Source organism: Heterodontus francisci, chromosome 12 (assembly GCF_036365525.1).
Source record: "Heterodontus francisci isolate sHetFra1 chromosome 12, sHetFra1.hap1, whole genome shotgun sequence".
Classification (NCBI taxonomy): Eukaryota; Metazoa; Chordata; class Chondrichthyes; order Heterodontiformes; family Heterodontidae; genus Heterodontus; species Heterodontus francisci.
In genome coordinates, this window is record NC_090382.1 from 88575767 (window position 1) to 88595347 (window position 19581).

At 40.8% G+C, this 19581-nt stretch overlaps 1 protein-coding gene across 2 annotated transcripts in view; it reads left to right on the forward strand.

Annotated features, from left to right (window-relative positions):
• The window catches only part of LOC137375645 (gamma-aminobutyric acid receptor subunit gamma-2), a 183055-nt gene that overhangs the window by 45968 nt on the left and 117506 nt on the right, over window positions 1-19581 (forward strand). The window contains exons 4-5 of one of the 2 annotated variants that reach the window (XM_068043028.1): window positions 5268-5488; window positions 10020-10102. In XM_068043028.1, the coding sequence (XP_067899129.1) occupies window positions 5268-5488; window positions 10020-10102 (304 nt within the window). Of the gene's footprint in view, window positions 1-5267; window positions 5489-10019; window positions 10103-19581 lie in introns of those variants that run through there. The other variant, XM_068043029.1, reaches the window with a different exon arrangement.

The following is a 19581-nucleotide window of genomic DNA, read 5'->3' on the forward strand; positions in this document are numbered from 1 at the left end:
CCACCACCATGTGAGGGCAGGCCCCCAGGAGCAGCAGTAATGGCTCTGAGATCTTCCAGTGGAGGCAGAGAGCTTTTTAGCAGCCTTCTTCCTCCAGTTTTACCCTCTGCATACCTCCTTTGGTGGGCCTTGGTCTCTGCTGAGGCCGATAAGGCTGATTCGCTGATCCTTGGGCATTTTATGTTGCTTTTCAAATGCCTGGCCACCTCGTCTGGTGCTGCAGTGTCAGTACCTTCTGCAGCACTGGTTGGATTTTATGGCTTGACACTGGCAGTTTCCCTCCTAGTGCTAGATATCTGTTGGGATCTTGCTGTGCATCTAAGAGAGATAGTTTGGGGTGTGGCTGTTTCTGAGGGGCAGATGGAAGTCCAACTGAAACTTTACCTGGAACAGGGCAACCCAGCCAATCTTTTCATTTTGCAATTCTTCCCCCTCCTCTTCTGAAGATTGTGATTCTTATAGGTGTAAGGTTTCACAGGCACCTTGCCCAGTTGACCATTCTTTATGTATGAGCAGAGGTAGTGAGTACCTTCGATTCAACCATTCCCGCCTTTGCCAAAATTAAGCTCGGGGCGGGAAGGCAATTAGCTCCCTGCCAATTGAGGTACTTAAAAGGGCAATTAATGTCCAATTCAGGGCCTCATCCTGCCGCCACCGCAATTAGCCCAGCAGCGGGTGGGCCTATCACCACACGGAAAGAAAAACCATGTGGGTTGCTTGCCATCTCTGGGGTGTGCGGGGGCATCCCTTGTTAAAAGGCATGGTTCATGACCGAGGGGCCCACATTGGGAAGGGGGTCCTGTTGAGAGCCATAACCCCTGCCCTTGCTGCTGACTCCTCTATACCCCCTCCCCCACAACCCCCATCCGGCAAGATCCCTCCCGCCCTGGTCTCTCAGTGGCCTGGGTCCAGTGCCGCCCCTGGGCCTCAGGTAGGTGCTCCACCAGCAGTAGCCACCACCTCCGCGGTGAAGCTGCTCAGTTAATGAGCTACCAGCCTCTGGTTGGCAGCTCTCAGTGGGTGGGACTTCTGTCGCCAGGGTGCTTGATCCTGTGGAAAGCCTGCCACTGTCCAGTTAAGTGCCCATTTGGCACTTGATTCGATGGGCCTCCCACAGAAGGGGCGATGCGGGGTACTTGGTGGTGCTTTTACCAGACTTCGAAACCCTGTCACCTGGATAAATGTGTGAGAAATTGTAGTCACAATCTGTGTCCTACAGACTCTGACTCATTGTACTGAAGATCCAGTGCACTGCATCATCTTTGCCCTTGAAACATCAATTTTTAGAGTGCAAAGCATTTAATAAGCAGACATTTAAAATTCTAATGATTGGATTTAATGTAGTTGAAAAGGTTCATGCCAATATATAATAACTTGCTTGTTTCTAACTGTCAAGGAGTCCAATATATTAACTTAATTTCCTTATTGAACTTCAGTTAAACTCGCTATTAGCTTCCTACTGATCCCAATTCCCTTTATTTAAAGAAGATGATATTTGTACATTACATAATTGTCTCATTAACATATTCTGCATAATAATTTCCCTTAATGAATTTTTGAATTTATACACATGCAAGATAGCTTCTCAGTTTCACAGTGATTTTTTCAGTAAATTTCATTTTTAGAATGTCACGACCGAGGTGGGAGGATACACTGTTTATTCTAGTTCCACTTCTCCAAGGATCCCAACATATATTTAAATTTTCCCACTTACCAATAAGGCCAATCATAGACTCTATTTTATCTCAGAATAAAACACACCAACCAGGTTTCTTTCATAAACAACAAAATCATCAGTTTATTGTAAAACAAGTCTTAACCAGTTATGAAGTAAAGCATAAACACACAAATTGAAATATTAAAGTTTCCTTTTGACCTTAGCCCCTCACACTCTCTCACACACACATGCGTACACTGGTTAATGGGAAAAATAAATGGATTTTTGTTTTAGAGCTCTATTACAGACAGAAAAACCCACTTGGGCTGAATACTTGCTCATTCTTGAGGAATCAGCAGATGAGATATGTTGTGTTCCAAAACTAGAATACAGTCTGGCCTCCAAGTACATGTAGACAGGTCACTGAGATCTTTTAGAACAGTTCTTTTCAGATGGCATTGAGAATTAATTTAGCAGGCTTTCCTTCAAAGACAGAAGACAAGATGAGTTGACACAGTGGACTTCTCAGGGACTTTTAGAGAGGTGTCAGAAAGCTGAGCTGGGTTGTGGTCTTCTCCTTCCTCAGGAATTCTATCCTCTCCTTGGAAGTTCTCTCCCTTTTTATACAGTGCAACCCCAACTCAAAACAATTCAAAAGTGAAACCGACAACACAAGGTCACCCTTTTGACCTTCATCAATCTTGACCTGTCATTTCTTTGTAAATGACTTCTCCAGGTGTCCAAGGTTCTTTGTTGTTTATTGAGCTAGAAATCAGGTAGTTTCCCAGAAAGGCTCGTTGTTGTTGGAATTCAGGTGGTTTCCCAGAAAGGCTTGTTTTCCTCACAAGACTGCTCAGTGACCCTTTTTTAAAAAAAAAACATTCCAAGGACTGTTTTTCAAAGTCAAGTGGCCTTTACATGACCCCCTGTTATGACCAGGTTAGAAAGAGGTCTGGGGTTCCCTTTCAACCTTTCTTGGGTCTTACTGTAACAGCGTATAATTAAACACCGTGTTTTTAGCTCTCCCTTGGTGAATCCTTGTTCACTGCTTTCCAATTATAAGGCAAAGAAACCAGCACAACCAGGTTTTCTTAGGTTTAAAGAAGAAAAGTTGAAATTTATTAACTGAATTAAAATTTAAGTAAACGCCTACAGATACACGACGTGCCCACGCTAGCATGCATATGCGATACACGCATGCAGATAGGGACAGAAAAGAGCAGAAGAAAAATAAAGTGGAAAAGTTTGAGGCAATCTCTGAAGAGTGTTTTTGTTACTGTGCTTTGAGCTCGCTGTAGTGTCCTTGATTGTAGGTAGATCTTGCTTTTCATTGGGGCCCAGTATTCTTCTTAAACCTTGTTCACAGAAGGAGACTTTTCTCTCTTGGGGTTCATGTGTCTTCAGTGGGTTTTGGAGTTCCGTGAGAAAGAGATGGGAGCAGGGAGACAGACAGGAGGTCTTCTTCAGTCCAGGAGCATTCTGCTTTCTGCAGGCTTTCAGTTCAAACTGTACAATTCAGAAACCCCCAGGTTGCCAAGCAGGTTAGTCATGTGACTAACTGGTCTGCCCACATCTTGGCTCTGTGTATTGTATCATCTTAGCATGGAACGGAATGCACTTCCTTGCCTTCAATGTCTGTCAGTATGTAAATGTTTTTTTTCCAGCTAAGGTCTGGCAGTCCTTGTAACAGGCCTTCTCTTCTTCCCAGCAACAATTTGAAATTTAATGTCTATGTGGTGAAATTAATATGCCCCATTTCTGGCAGGTGGGGGTCTGCATGACACCCACTTTGAAAATCCCAAAGTTTAACTTTGACTCAAACATGAATCCTCAAAAAATATACTTCACAAAACACAGAGGCATTTTTGTAGAAAGAAATTAATTATCTCATTCACTTATAGAATCACAGAACCAGAGACTTGTTATTTATTATTTTAAAGTTCCACACAATTTCCTCACTTGGATAAATGTAAATTTCTCAAGGGGTAGATATATTTTATATATATATATGATGCTTATTACAGAGAATAAATTATTGAAATAATTTGTGATTGCTTTATTCCCTATTATGTGCATCTGCCATGTGTGAACGTCACTAAATCTGATCTGAACTTAAATTATTTTACAAGTGCAAAGGGTATTTAATAATTCCCATCATAACTTATGAATGGGCATCCAGCTCTCTTCAGAGGTGACTGGCCATCAATCTCTTGAAAATATCTTGTACAGAAATGATTTAATTCACAAGATCTTCTCAGCCATTTCTTTCGGAATGAACCAAGAACTTCTCGATGAATCTACATAAAAATTAAAAAAAAAAATTATGGCAAATCCTCCACTGCCTGTTATAAGAAACGAAATCTTTCTGTTTCATTTCAATTCAGTAAAGCAGATCATAGGGCAACTTGTTCTTCCATTAGTGCCTCAACCTAACAGATTTTATGACAGAAGTGAAGAAGTGCTCATGACACATTTATCATACCCAGATATGACAGACCACATGTGAGTGAGATAAGTGTGAAACCAGCACTACTTATAAGTATGAATACACATTATTGTATTAACCGAATATTTTAACTGTTCTAGAATTTTATTTCATTTAATATGATGAAGGTGCTTTACCTCAACCTTTACTTGGATGTAAACTGAATTCGCAGTTTTGCTTTAATGATAAGTAGATATGTTTCAATATGAAAAGCTACAGGCATTAAATCATACTAAGCATAGGATTAAATACTGTGGGTTCAGTTTTGAACTTGTCACCTGGGTACTAAACCTACGTTCCCGCCTTTTATAGAAAATGCTCCATTTTCATTTCCATTACCGGCGGGAGAAAAATCTACATAAGCAGTGTGAAATTCCTTTACTAGTTGAATGGCTAAAAAATAGATGGGACAATTAAGTAATGGAACATGTCTCCTCTTGTGTGATTACTTTTTTGTTAAAATTGTTGAAGTCAGGGACTCCACGTCTTATAATTTGGGAATCAATATTTAAATACGGCGTTCACTGTAAAGTTGCCGGCTAGTTCTGTCCATATAACACTACCAGTTCTGCAATTGATGTGCTGGTTCTCATGGCTCATGCTATAGAAATGAGGAAAGATCTGCAAAGGCTGCTGCTGGTCCATGAATCTGAACTTAACAGTGTGAATGCCTGGAGCAAGTTCAAGAATGCTAAGTATGCAGAATCCAATTTAAAAGGAGCCCAATATAAAAGCAGCTTAGTGGGAACAATAGCATCATGTATACTTAAATAGATAGACTATTACTTGTTACTGACCCTGTAAAACCAGGTAATTCTCACTCTATGTGCTGGGTCAACAGATTTACTATTGGAACTAAAGAAAAATACTGCAGCTGCTGGAAATCTGAAATAAGAACAAAAAATAATGGAAATACTCAGCATCTGTGGAGAGAGAAGTAGAGTTAATATTTCAGGTTGATTACCTTTCTGTTCTGGAGTACTTGACTGTTGAGTTAACGCCATGCTTTGACACTGAGTACTTCATAGGAATGATGGTAGTGATTTAGAAGCTTCATGTATAGTATTGAAACATTGTCTATTAATATGAATATTAATTACTTCATATATTGGATCTATTCAACAGGAATATACCATTGACATATTTTTTGCCCAAACATGGTATGATAGACGTCTCAAATTTAACAGCACTATGAAGGTCCTCAGGCTCAACAGCAACATGGTTGGCAAAATATGGATACCAGACACATTCTTCAGAAATTCCAAGAAGGCTGATGCCCATTGGATAACAACTCCAAATCGAATGCTTAGGATATGGAATGATGGCCGAATATTATACACACTCAGGTAGTTTACGTTAACTTGTTAATATTTTGCTCAAGTATATGATAAACTGAACTCTGTCCCCAGGCCAACTATTTCATTTGCTTATTTTTAATGCCAGTCGATCTTCATTTTATTATAATTATTCAGATGGAGAAGAGAATAGGCTCCGATTCAATACAAAATTATTTGTTTTGAACTTATCCTGTGAAATTGAGATTTTTTTCCTTAGCTATTCTTTAAAACAAGTCTCCTGCCTGTCATACGGCTGAGCAGGATCTTACAGGGAGTGGCAGATTCACACAGATCAGGAATGTGGCAGATTGAATCACAAGACTTGGTCAAGGAGGCAATAGGGGCACTGCAATTGGTTTCAGAGTTTCTGGGTTTGAGAGAGAAAAAATCAGCCAGGGATCCTTCATCTGACTATTATCCAGGTGAACTTGCACATTCGTGGATGTTCAGTGAGGACAGGGCATCACTGTAAATAGCCCACTGACACTTACTGTCAAGGATGGCAGATAAATACTGGCTCTTGGGCAAGGTGCTGGGTAGTTGCTATGTGAAGCTCAAATCTTTGCTACATCCTCTCTGCAATGAGCATTTTTTTTTCAACACTCAACAGTTCTGTTTTGCAAAACTTACTCATGATCACGTTAACTGAAAAATAAAAGAAATAAAGATTTGATTACCTTGACCCTGAATTTCCTCAAGCTTCCTGCTGTTGCACTGCCTTAACTTCATTTGTAAGTGTATTGGAAACACCACACTTCCAACAAAGTTATAGCATCCCAGTGGCAGAGAATCCAAGTAACTTCAGGGCCCTTTCTACTACTCTGATGATTGCCCCAGTATTTAAGGAAATCATTGGCCCAGATTTTTTCAGAACAGGACATCAGTAGTTAAACTTTCTCCCTTACCCTTCAGCTCAAAAAAAAATTAAGTTGCTGCAAGTCCGATGGCAACAGGGTTCCTGGGACCTTGGTGAAAGATAGGACCAATAGTCTATCTCCATAACCAATGAGATTTAAAGATTCAAAAAGAAATCGAGAAATGAGTGAGAATAAAAAAGGTTGAATTAGAGGCAAATCGGGTACAGAAAGAGAAATAAAGAGATGGAAAAAAAGATTGGATTAAGAGACAAAGTAAAGGAAAAAACATTCAGATTTGACATTTTCAGTATTTCAATGAAGAATTCATTACATGCAGGAATGGGACTCAACAGTCTTAAGTTTTCCCTTCCTGGGCCAGAAAGTTTGATTGGCATTGCATTGACAATTATCACATCTTTAAAAGGGTACTTGCATTGCTAAATACAAGCTCTAACTTTCTACAGAGTTCTACTTGAGTTCAATTTTCCAGATCCAGTAAATTCCTAAAATGTAATGAGGAACTTGAGGGCGAGTTTCCATTTTTGCGAGGCTAATGGCAGAACGTTTCAAATTGTCCAGCAACTTGTGGCAATTTGCAAATCATGAAATATCACTTCCTTGTCACAAGCTGCTGGATCATTTACACATGAATAATGGTGAGTGCGAATAAACTTGCTGTTATGTTGACAGAAAATTCTGGGCCATTATATCTGTTCTGTCTGACTTAGCTAATCAAAAGCACCATTCAATAATTAAGCCATAGTGGAGTGATGTTGAGAGCTGTGGAATTTAATGCACCTTAGTTGGTTAGGTGACAGTAAGTATACTCACATACTGCCTAACCAGGGCTACTGCAGATTCCAATAAACAGCTACATATATTTCACAGAAGGTTTAGCTATTTGGTTAGAAATTAGATTGAACTATTCAAATCTATAACCTCAACAAAGCACTTTACTTATGCTAAAACTGAAATTTGGTGCAATATGATATGCTACTGGCAATAAATCGATGTTTAGGTAGATTAGGTAGATGCATACTAGTAATATTTAAATTCTAAGGAATTTATAAGTAGATCAGACGTGCAACATGTTAAAGTATTTGAATGGTGATCACGCTAACCAGTAGATACTGCATCTTTTTCTTTAATGTAAAATCTCAGAAATAAAATCAGTTATGTAAACCTGATTTATCTTTGAAAATCTGATACAATTCCGATGTTGTAATTGACTGCTAAAGATAACATAAAGTAAAGGATTTCAATTATGTTGTTTCTTCCTATCTAAACAAAACTCACCTTTAATATGAGTTATAGTGACAGAGTCAGAGAATCATAACAGCACAGAAGGAGGCCATTCGGCCCATTAAGTCCATGCGGGCTCTCTATAGAGCAATCCAATCAGTCCCATTCCCCAGATCTATCCCCGCAGCCCTGTAAGTTTATTTCTCTCAAGTGCCCATCCAATTTCCCTTTGAAATCGTTCATAGTATCTGCTTCCACCACCCTCATAGGTAGTGAGTTCCAGGTCATTACCCCACACACTGCGTAAAAAGGATTTTCTTCACATTCCCTCTGCATCTCTTGCCCAAAACCTTAAATCTGTGTCTTCTAGTCTTTAAACCATCGGATAATGCCGAAGGATGTTGTAGGTTACAGAGGGACATCGATAGGCTGCAGAGCTGGACTGAGAGATGGCAAATGGAGTTTAATGCGGAAAAGTGTGAGGTGATTCACTTTGGAAGGAGTAACAGGAATGCAGAGTACTGGGCTAATGGGAAGATTCTTGGTAGTGTAGATGAGCAGAGAGATCTTGGTGTCCAGGTACATAAATCCCTGAAAGTTGCCACCCAGGTTAATAGGGCTGTTAAGAAGGCATATTATGTGTTAGCTTTTATTAGTAGGGGGATCGAGTTTCGGAGCCACGAGGTCATGCTGCAGCTGTACAAAACTCTGGTGCGGCCGCACCTGGAGTATTGCGTGCAGTTCTGGTCACCGCATTATAGGAAGGATGTGGAAGCTTTGGAAAGGGTGCAGAGGAGATTTACTAGGATGTTGCCTGGTATGGAGGGAAGGTCTTACGAGGAAAGGCTGAGGGACTTGAGGTTGTTTTCGTTAGAGAGAAGGAGGAGGAGAGGTGACTTAATAGAGACATATAAGATAATCAGAGGGTTAGATAGGGTGGATAGTGAGAGTCTTTTTCCTCGGATGGTGATGGCAAACACGAGGGGACACAGCTTTAAGTTGAGGGGTGACAGATATAGGACAGATGTCAGAGGTAGTTTCTTTACTCAGAGAGTAGTAGGGGCGTGGAACGCCCTGCCTGCAATAGTAGTTGCCAACTTTAAGGGCATTTAAGTGGTCATTGGATAGAAATATGGATGAAAATGGAATAGTGTAGGTCAGATGGTTTCACAGGTCGGCGCAACATCGAGGGCCGAAGGGCCTGTACTGCGCTGTAATGTTCTATGTTCTATAATGGGAATAGCTTTTCTTTTTCTACCCTATCCAAACCTGCCATAATCTTGTACACCTCTATTAAATCTCCTTTGCTTCAAGTCGAACAACCCCAGCTTCTCCAACCTAGCCTTGTAGCTAAAATCCCTTATCCCTGGCACCATTCTGGTAAATGTCCTCTGCACCCTCTCAAGGACCTCACATCCTTCCTATTTTTAAAAAATTATTTATTTTTTATTTGGAGATACAGCACTGAAACAGGCCCTTCGGCCCACCGAGTCTGTGTCGACCAACAACCACCCATCTATACTAACCCCACAGTAATCCCATATGCCCTGCCACCTACCTACAATAGGGGCAATTTATAACAGCCAATTTACCTATCACCTGCAAGTCTTTGGCGGTGGGAGGGAACCGGAGCACACGGAGGAAATCCACGCAGACACAGGGAGAACTTGCAAACTCCATACAGACAGTACCCAGAATTGAACTCGGGTCCCTGGAGCTGTGAGGCTGCAGTGCTAACCACTGCGCCACTATGCCACCACACTCTAAAGTGTGGTGACCAGAACTGGACACAATATTCTAGGTGTGGCTGAACCAGAGCTTGATAAAGGTTCAGCATAACTTCCCTGCTTTTGTACTCAATACCACTATTTATGAAGCCCAAGATCCAATATGCTTTACCAACTACTCTCCCAATATGTCCTGCCACCTTCAATGATCTATGCACATGAACCCCCAGGTTCCCCTGTCTCTATACACTCTTTAGAACTGTGCCATTTAGTCTATCTTGCCTCTCCCTATCCCTTTTGTCAAAATGCATCACCTCACGTTCCTCTATTAAATTCCATCTGCCACTTGTCTGTCCATTCTACCTGCTTAGCTATGTTCTGTTGCAGACAATTGGTATCATCCTCACTGTCAAGTTGTGTTATATTCCCACACTTTGAGTTTTGCATTAATGATATCATTGTACTTGTATTTGGTATAGTGTGGTATAATATCTCCTTTGTGCCTTGTGAAGCCTCCCGAAATAACTATTATTTTTTTTCCTCTCTGTGTCTTAAATATGTAACGTGCCCATATCTTTGATTCATACCTGACTCAGACTTTTACATGTATCTTATGTAGATGAATATATTTCTGCTATAATGAGTTTTTTCTGTCATGACAAGATTTCCCTTTCAATTATTTCAACGCACACAATAACCTTTTACTATATTTAGGTTGACAATTGATGCTGAATGCCAGCTCCAACTGCATAACTTCCCAATGGATGAGCACTCCTGTCCTTTGGAATTCTCAAGCTGTACGTATAAGTTTGTGATAAATAATTTAACTACAGATATGTAAAGCAGCAATGTATTCTGTTAGAGCATTGCAAAATGCTTGAAAGAATATCTTGTCACAAAGACGGCTGCAAAAGATGTCCAGAATTTTAGTCCATATCAACATTTTCTGAACCAGTTATCTTCCTAATTGTAATATATATACTATAACAGAAAGTGCTAATCTGTGGGAATTGCACTAACTAATTGTTGAACATTTTCATGTTAATTCTTCATCCAGTGCAATGGAAACTCCCAATTGTACTTTATAGAACAATGGATTAGTGATGCTCATGCTGTCTAGTGATGTTCCTAATTTGGAATCCACCAACATTTGGCATCAATGATGCATGTGGGGGGCATGGTGGGGAGATGGCAGGGAAGAGTGGGGGCAGATTAGTGCTGTGCTCTTGCCTCCGAATGGTTTTACTTGCCTGTATTCAGGCATGGGCAGGTTGTCCACACCAGAGGAGTGGGGGCATTATTTAAATGACAGCATTGTGTCTTGATAATATCTTGATGACATGCAAGTCATTTTCATCTCAGGTTTCACTACAATCTTCACAGTCTCACAGCGCCAGCATAGCTGACAGTAGCAAGGTTCGAGGCCCAGTTAAGACTTTTTCTAAAAAAAAATGTTTGTTGTGGGCCAGAAGGATAACTTGATCCTTTCATGCCCTGGGCTTCTCCCCTGCCTCTGATCACGACTTGCCAAGTCTACCTTACCTTACCTAGACCTGAAACCCCCAATTTTGACTCCACCTGACCGGTGGTGATATCACGCTTTGGTCCTGCATGCCTGTTTCCCTCCCAAGTTAAAAATGGCTCTGTAATAGTGATAAAACCGGCTATTCTCCACTGAGAGGAAATTGTAGCACCGACACCAAATAAGTTATTGCATTTAATGTCCTTGCACTACATAGCTTTTTTTCACAAGCACATGATACTGGTAGCAGTGTAAAGATTCTCTTCATACTCGTGAATCATCAACATCCGGTGGGTCACCATTAAGCAAACACATAAGTGCTGGGGCTACTACATAAGAAATAGGAGCAGGAGTAGGCCATTCAGCCCCTCAAGCCTGCCCCGCCATTCAATAAGATCATGGCTGATCTGTCCCAGACGACAACTCCTCTTTCAGGCCTGCTCCGCATAACCCTCGATTCCCAGAGATTTCAAAAATCTGTCTACCTCCTCCTTAAATACATTTAGTGACCGAGCCTCCACAACTCTGAGGTAGAGAATTCCAGAGATTCACCACCCTCTGAGAGAAGAAATTCCTTCACATCTCAGTTTTAAATGTGTGACCCCTTATTCTGTAACTATGTCCCCTAGTTTGAGATTCCCCCACCAGTGGAAACATATTCTCAACATCTACCCTGTCAAGACCCCTTAGAATCTTGTATGTTTCAATAAAATCACCTCTCATTCTTCTAAATGCCAACGAATAAAGGCCTAACCTGTTTAGCCGTTCTTGATAAGACAACCCCTTCATCCCAGGAATCAGCCTAGTGAACCTTTTGTGAACTACCTCCAATTCTAGTATATCCTTCCTGAAATACAGGGACCAAAACTGTAAGCGGTACTCCAGGTGTGGCCTCACTAACACCCTGTACAGTTGTAACAAGACGTCCCTATTTTTAAACTCCAACCCCCTAGCAATAAAAGCCAAAATTCAATTTGCCTTCCTAATTACTTGCTGCACCTGCATGCTAACTTTTTGTGTTTCATGTACAAGAACACCCAGATCCCTCTGTACTGCAGTATTTTGTAGTCTTTCTCCATTTAAATAATCTGCCTTTTTATTCTTCCTACCAAAGTGGATGACCTCACACTTTCCCACATTGAACTCCATCTGCCAAGTTTTTGCCCACTCACTTAACCTATCTATATCCCTTTGCAGATTCGTTGTGTCCTCATCACAACATGTCTTCCCACCTATTTTTGTATCTTCAGCAAATTTGGATACACTATTCTGTCCCTTCCTCCAAGTCATTAATATGAATAATAAATAGTTGAGGCCCTAGGACCGATCCTTGTGGTACCCACTAGTTACGACTTTTCAACCTGAAAAAGACCCATTAATCCCGAGACTCTGCCTTCTGTGTGTTAGCCAGTCCTCAATCTATGCCAACACATTACCCCCAATACCCTGAGCTCTTATTTTGTGCAATAACCTTTTATGTGGCACCTTATCGAACGCCTTCTGAAAATCCAAATACATTATATCTGCCTGTTTTCCTTTATCCACTCTGCTTGTTATATCCTCAAAGAACTCTAACAAATTTGTCAAACATGATTTCCCTTTCATAAAACCATGTTCACTCTGTTTGATTGCATTATGTTTTTCTAAATGTCCTGCTATTTCTTCCTTAATAATGGACTCTTGCATTTTCCCAATGACGGATGTAAGTTACCTGGTCTATAGTTTCCTGCTTTCTGTCTCCCTCCTTTCTTGAATAGGGGCATCACATTAGCGTTTTCCAAACCGCCGGTATCCTACCGGAATCCAGTGAGTTTTGGTATATTGTGACCAATGCTTCCACTATCTTTGCAGCCACTTCTTTTAAAACCTTTGGATGCAGGCCATCAGGTCCTGGCGACTTGTCTGCCTTTAGTCCCATCAGTTTGGTAAGCAACTTTTCACTCATGATAGAGATTGTTACAAGTTCCTCCCTCCCATTTACACCTAGCTCATCGATTATTGTTGGGATGTTTATAGTGAAGACTGAGCAGTTCAGAGGCTACATAATGCCTACCAACACTTTACCATGACCCACAATTATGAGGCACACGTTAGGAGTCTGATGGAATACTCACCACTTCCCTGTTTGGGTGCAGCTGCAAACAAAATTAAGAAGCTTGATACCATCCAGGTCAAAGCAGTCTGCTTGATCGGCACTTCGTCCATTAAACTAAGCATCCAACCCCTCCAGTACTGGAGTCCCACAGCTGAAATGTATGCTTTTTATTGGATGCACTAAAGTACTCACCAAGGATTCTTTGACAGCACTTCCCAAACCCAATACCCAACTAGGAGGACAAGGGCAGCAGGCACAAAAGAAGTTCATTACCTCTAAGTTCCCCTCCAATTCACAAATAATCCTGAAATGGACATATATTTCCTTCATTATTACTGAATGAAGTCCCCAGGGCCTGATGGCCTACATCCTCGGGTCTTAAAGGAAGTGGCAGTGGTGATAGTGGATCCATTGGCTATAATATTCCAAAATTCCCTGGATGCTGGAAAAGTTCCAGTGGATTGGAGAAATGGTAATATAATGCTCTTATTCAAAAAGGGAGGGAGACAGAAAGTAGGAAACTATAGACCAGTTAGTTTAACATCGGTCGTTGGGAAATTGTTAGAATCCATTATTAAGGAAGTAATAACAGATCATTTAGAAAATTAAAACGCAATTCATCAGAGTCAGCATGGTTTTATGAAGGGTAAATCATGTTTGACTAATTTTCTTCGAAGATGTAACAAGTAAAGTGGATAATGGGGATCCTGTAGATGTAGTCTATCTGGACTTCCAGAAGGCATTTGATAAGGTGCTGCACAAAAGGTTAATACACAAGGTAAGATCACATGGGGTTAGGGGCAATTCAGTAGCTTGGATAGAGGATTGGCTAGCCAACAGAAAACAGAGAGTCGGGATAAATAGGTCCTTTTCTGATTGGCAAGATATAACTAGTGCGGTGCCACAGGATTCGGTCCTTGGGCCCCAACTATTTACAATCTATATTAATGACTTGGATGCAGGGATAGAAGGTACTATAGCCAAATTTGCAGATGACACTAAAATAGGTGGGATAGTAAGTTGCAATAAAGAAATAAGAAATTTACAAATAGATATGGATAGGTTAGGTGAATGGGCCATAATTTGGCAGACGAAGTTTAAGGTGGATAAGTGTGAGGTTATCCATTTTGGTCAGAAGAATAGAAAGGCAAATTATTATCTAAATGGAGAGAAACTTCAGAGTGGTTCGGTGCAGAGGGATCTGTGTGTCCTCGTGCATGAATTGCAGAAAACTAGTCTGCAGGTGCAGCAGGTAATTAGGATGTCAATTGGAATTTTGGCATTTATTGCTAAAAGAATAGAGTATAAAAGTAGGGAATTGTTGCTGCAACTGTACAAGGCATTTGTGAGACCGAACCTGGAGCATTGGGTACAGTTTTGGTCCCCTTACTTGAGGAAGCATTGGAGGCAGTTCAGAGGAGGTTCACTAGGCTGATTCCAGAGATGAGGGGTATCTCTTATGAAGAGAAATTGAGCAGTTTAGGCCTTTACTCTCTTGAGTTTAGAAGAATGAGAGGAGATCTAATTGAGGTATGTAAGATGATTAAGGGGATTGACAAAGTAGACATGGAGATGTTTCCTCTTGGGGCAATCTAGAATGAGATATAATCATTTTAGAATAAGAGGTAGCAGATTTAAAACTGAGATGAGGAGAAATTACATCTCTCAAAGGGTCATGAGTCTGTGGAATTCACTACCCCAGAGTGCGGTGGATGCCGGGAGAATTGAGTAAATTTAAGGAGGAGATAGACAGATTTTTAATTAGTAATGGGTTACAAGGTTATGGAGAACAGGCAGGAAAGTGGAGTTGAGGCCGAGATGAGATCAGCCATGATCGTATTAAATGGCGGAGCAGGCTCGAGGGGCTGAATTGTCTACTCCTGCTCCTAGTTCTTATGTTCTTATGAATCAAAATCTTGGAATTCCCTACCTAACAGCACGGGGGGGCACCTTCACCATTTGGAGTGCAGTGGTTCAAGAAGGCAAACCATTACCACCATCTCAACTAGAAATGGGTAATAAATGCTGGCCTTGCCAGCAACACATACATTCTAAGAATCAACTTAAAATAAAATTATCTTTCTGAATATTTATATCTGGCTATATAATAATTACCTCCTGGAATATACAGTACTTTTAATGCTAACATTCATCGGGGGCTGGGAAAGGGAGAAGTTAATGTCACCTGTGAAATGCAACAGGCAAGGGTGGACTAGTATTGTTGTTGGGATAAATATTCTGAAGTTTTGCTTAATTAACTTTGAAGGTTAATGAGCATTTATGTAGAATGAAATAATACTGCTAAGGCAATAAAGCAAGTGGACTCAGGTTCAGGGTAGAGAAGTCAAATTTAGGACATATGTTAGGGGGAGGGGACACTGGATTTACTTTAAAAGAAAAGTTAAATGTTAGTTTCAGTCAGTGCCACCATGGGAAGATCTTGGCAGAATTCATGTTAAAAGTACTACTATTAAGTGAAATATAGCTCTCAAGGGAAAATTCACAGAACATTAGAGCTAGGAAATATAGATTAGAATCCAGATGAACCAGTGTGCGCTAGAAAATAGAAGTTATTTCAGGTAACACACAGTGAAAATCTATACTATTAGCATTTGCAGTGGCCTGTATATTCGAGCCCAGTACAATGTTCTGCCAATAATACACTCTGGGAAGCGGGAGGAGTGCACCGTCTTTCTCAAGTTCCATTTCTCCACAGGTACAACATATATTTAAATGAGTATCCAGTTACTGATACGGCCAATTATAAAGTCTAGTTTTATTTGAGAGTAAAATTTACCAACCAGGTTTCTTTAACAAACAACAAAGGTATTAATTTATTATAAAACAAGACTTGGTCAATAAAGATGCAAAGTTTTAATACACAGTTTGAAATATGACTCTATATATATATATATATATATATATATATATATATATATATTCTCTTTGTCATGAAACCCTACATGCCAAATGGGAAATATTAATTTCATCAGTTGGAACCTTGCCTGAGACTTTTTACTGGAAATTGTTACAAATAACTTTTAAAAAGAAAAACTGGCAGCCAAGATGGCCAATTCCATTTACATATGAAACACCAACAGAGTAGATTGGAGACAGCATGACTGATTCAACCTAGCCAGAACAATGGGATGCTCTCTGATTAAATTACCTGAAATGGCTTTATCAGTATGGTCGTCAAGGACCAGTGACACCCATTGACTTTGAAAGAGCCAACCTCCACCAAGTGTGACTGGACAGTTTGAGGAGTGAAGCCTTGAATACCAGAGATGCTACCAGAAGGACCTCATTAAAAACACAGAGGTTTGGGAGTGTCATGTGACTGCTTGTGCAGCTCTGGAGAGACTACGCTTTGAGTCAGAAAGCAGAGTACAGTAACTGTAAGCCATGAAGGGAGCAGCTCTCGCTCTCTCCAGTAAAGATCCAGAGAAGCCTTGGCTGCAACTGTTAAAGCCTCAAACCTACAGATTAGCACAGCCAATAACTAGGGCACAAGATTCAAACCCCCTCTTTCGCCTTCTGGAGCCTGAGAAGCAAGCCTGAAACTGTGCACGTGGCCTAGCAAGGACTTCAGGACTACAATTTCAACTAAAGACTCTGGGACTGATATTCAGTATTTAAATTCCATTTATTCCAGACTCTCTTCCAACCACCAAAGCTGTTTTCCCTTTGTAATCTATTTGTGTGAATGTGTGTGTAGATGCATAGCATTTTTTAAACAATTTTAACCAGTTAAGTGTTAAAAATAATAAACTTGCATCTTTTTTGTTTAAACTCAAGAAAACCTGTCTGGTTCTTTTGCAATTATATTCGAGGAACAGGAGCAAGTGCTCACTGTGGTGGTAAATTCAATTACTGTGTGAAAAAATGATAAACCCTTACACACACCGACACACACGGTTAAAGGGAAAATAAAGATGATTTGGCCAAAGTACTTGTTAATTCTTGAAGGAAAAGGATGATATGTTCCAGTTCGTTCAGGAGATGTCGAGAGAAAGTCTTCCAGAAGCTTCTCAGGAGAAATGCTGCTTTGGTTTCTCTATTTCTTACACTTTAGTCTCAGGGTTTCTCAAAGGGGTGGAGAAAAGATGAACAGGTATTATTTTTTGCAGGCTGACCTTCAACTGACTCAAAACAGTATTCAGAAATGAAACCCACTGTTGAGCACCATAACTTTTTATGTCACTTGTCTTATAAACAACTCGTATAGTCAGAAGGCACCTTTTGTTTATTTAGCTGAAGACATGTGACATCCAGTAAATGTTTTTTTAAACAGAGTCCTTTCAGTGACCCTTTTAAAAAAAAACACATCCATGGAATCCCTTCAGTCTCAAATAAATCCATCTCCACAATTCCAAAACACAAGTCCTCAAAAATTATCAAAAAATGGAAGCACTTACACAACAGAAAGGGGAAACTGTCAGGTTCATAGAAAGGCTAACTGGGAAACTGGTAAATTCAGAAGATCAATCCACTCATCCTCTGGTCAGAAGTTTAAAGGAAAAAGGATAGACCCTTGTTCTGTGCCAGTCAGTCCAATTTGATCTGAAAAAGTAATCTGCTCGAGTGAGGGAAAATCTCCCTTATTTTCAGCTTATGGCTGGTCAGAACCAAAAGGCTGACCAGTGAATTTTGCCTGCTAGCATGGGATTGTGTAACCTGGTTTATCATTTTTCTTGTTTCAATGGAAGGCTTTGAAGATGTGAATAAATGCATTTTTACTATAACTGCCACTTTGTATGATCAAAAGCAAAATAGTGCAGATGAGTGGCGCAGTGGTTGGCACCACAGCCTCACAGCTCCAGCGACCCGGGTTCAGTTCTGGCTACTGCCTGTGTGGAGTTTGCAAGTTCTCCCTGTGACCGCGTGGATTTCTGCCGGGTGCTCTGGTTTCCTCCCACAGCCAAAGACTTGCAGGTTGATAGGTAAATTGGCCATGGTAAATTTCCCCTAGTGCAGGTAGGTGGTAGGAGAATGGTGGGGATGTGGTAGGGAATATGGGATTAATGTAGGAATAGTAAAAATGGGTGGTTGTTGGGCGGCACAGACTCTGTGGGCCGAAGGGCCTGTTTCAGTGGTGTATCTCTCTATGACTCTATGCTGGAAATCTGAAATGAAAACAGAAAATGCTGGAAATACTCAGCAGGTCAGGCAGCATCTGTGGAGAAAGAAACAGAGTTAATGTTTCAGGTCAATGACCCTTTGTCAGGGGTCATCAGCCTGAAATGTTGAGCCAGATTTTCCAATGCTGACAGGTTCAGGACTGGGTACAGATGGGATTGAAAATCACGGTTCTGGAGTTCATCTCTGGAACCCGCCTCCTCTGGGCCAGTCTGCAATCTTCAATGTGAGGCAGGGGAGGAGGTAATGGGGAAGCTTCTTGCCTCCCATTAAGCTCATGCAGAAGCTCATTGTGGGGTGGAATGGGATGGGTCTGCACTGTAGTTTTCAATTAGGTTCCAGAGAGCCCGACCTGTCTGGTGCACGATAGCGCACAGCTGTCAGGCTCACAGCAGGCAGAGGGCAAACTTTATTGTTGGAAGATAAAATGTTTTGGGCCCACAGGGATCTTGTGCCAAGCCCAGCACAGGACTGTTTTAAATTTCGGAAGCGCTATCTCAGCTCTTTATTCTGCTGGCCCTCCAAGGAGCTGCCTGCTCTCTTCAGCAAAGCAATGGCAAGACCCATCATGGCTGCTGTCTGCCTTTGTTGCCCGGTGCCACAATTGGGTACCGAGCTTGCTTTCTTCCCATTAGGGCATTAACATTTAAAGGTTACATTTTGTTAACAACGCAGCTGAGGCGCGGGATCGGGACTCGGAAATCATTTGGGTGTCGGGTTCCCGACCCCATTTTGAAAATTCAGCCCCTTTACTCTGTTTCTCTCTGCACTTTGTATGTTCACCTGCTTTCTGTAAAATAAAGCAACTTAATGATGCATTTCTAACCTTGCCCCAGTAGTCCACCTACTGAAAGATTGGGGATGACCAGATGACGGCATGTGTGCAAGATCTGGGGTAGATTTTCATCTTCATCGCATGGGTGGTAATCTGGATTCAGAAATTCAATGCAAATTGAGCAAAAATGCCGTTAATACCAAACTTGGAGGGACAGCTTACGAATGAGGTGGACAAAATATGTATGTGGGTCAAAGAATGGCAGAACTACATTAAATTTAATGCAGACAAGAACATGAGCATACTACACACACACATGAAGGAAAAATGGGTGACACATGTACTTCATTACGGTATTGAAATTATGAAGGACAAAGTTGAAAGAGACTTGAGACTTATCATGTCTAACCAGTTTCAGTCACTGAAACGCAAGAGAGATATTCAAACCCTCGAGTCAGAGCATAGAAGAGCAACTATGCCAGTCCTTAATGTTAGGAATCTAAGTTATGAAGCAGGACCAAAGGAAAATAGACTTTTCAGCCTGGAAAGGAGGTGTCTGAGACGTTTATAAAAGTATGAACAACAATTAAGGGAATTGAAAAGGTATATCCACAATCTTAACCTTAAATTACATTGTTAGAGTGGCTGACAAGAGTACACAGGTTCCAACTAGTAAAAGTTAAATTTAAAACTGATATCAAGAAGTTCTTCACACAAAGAATGATCAACTTCCAGACAGAGAAGT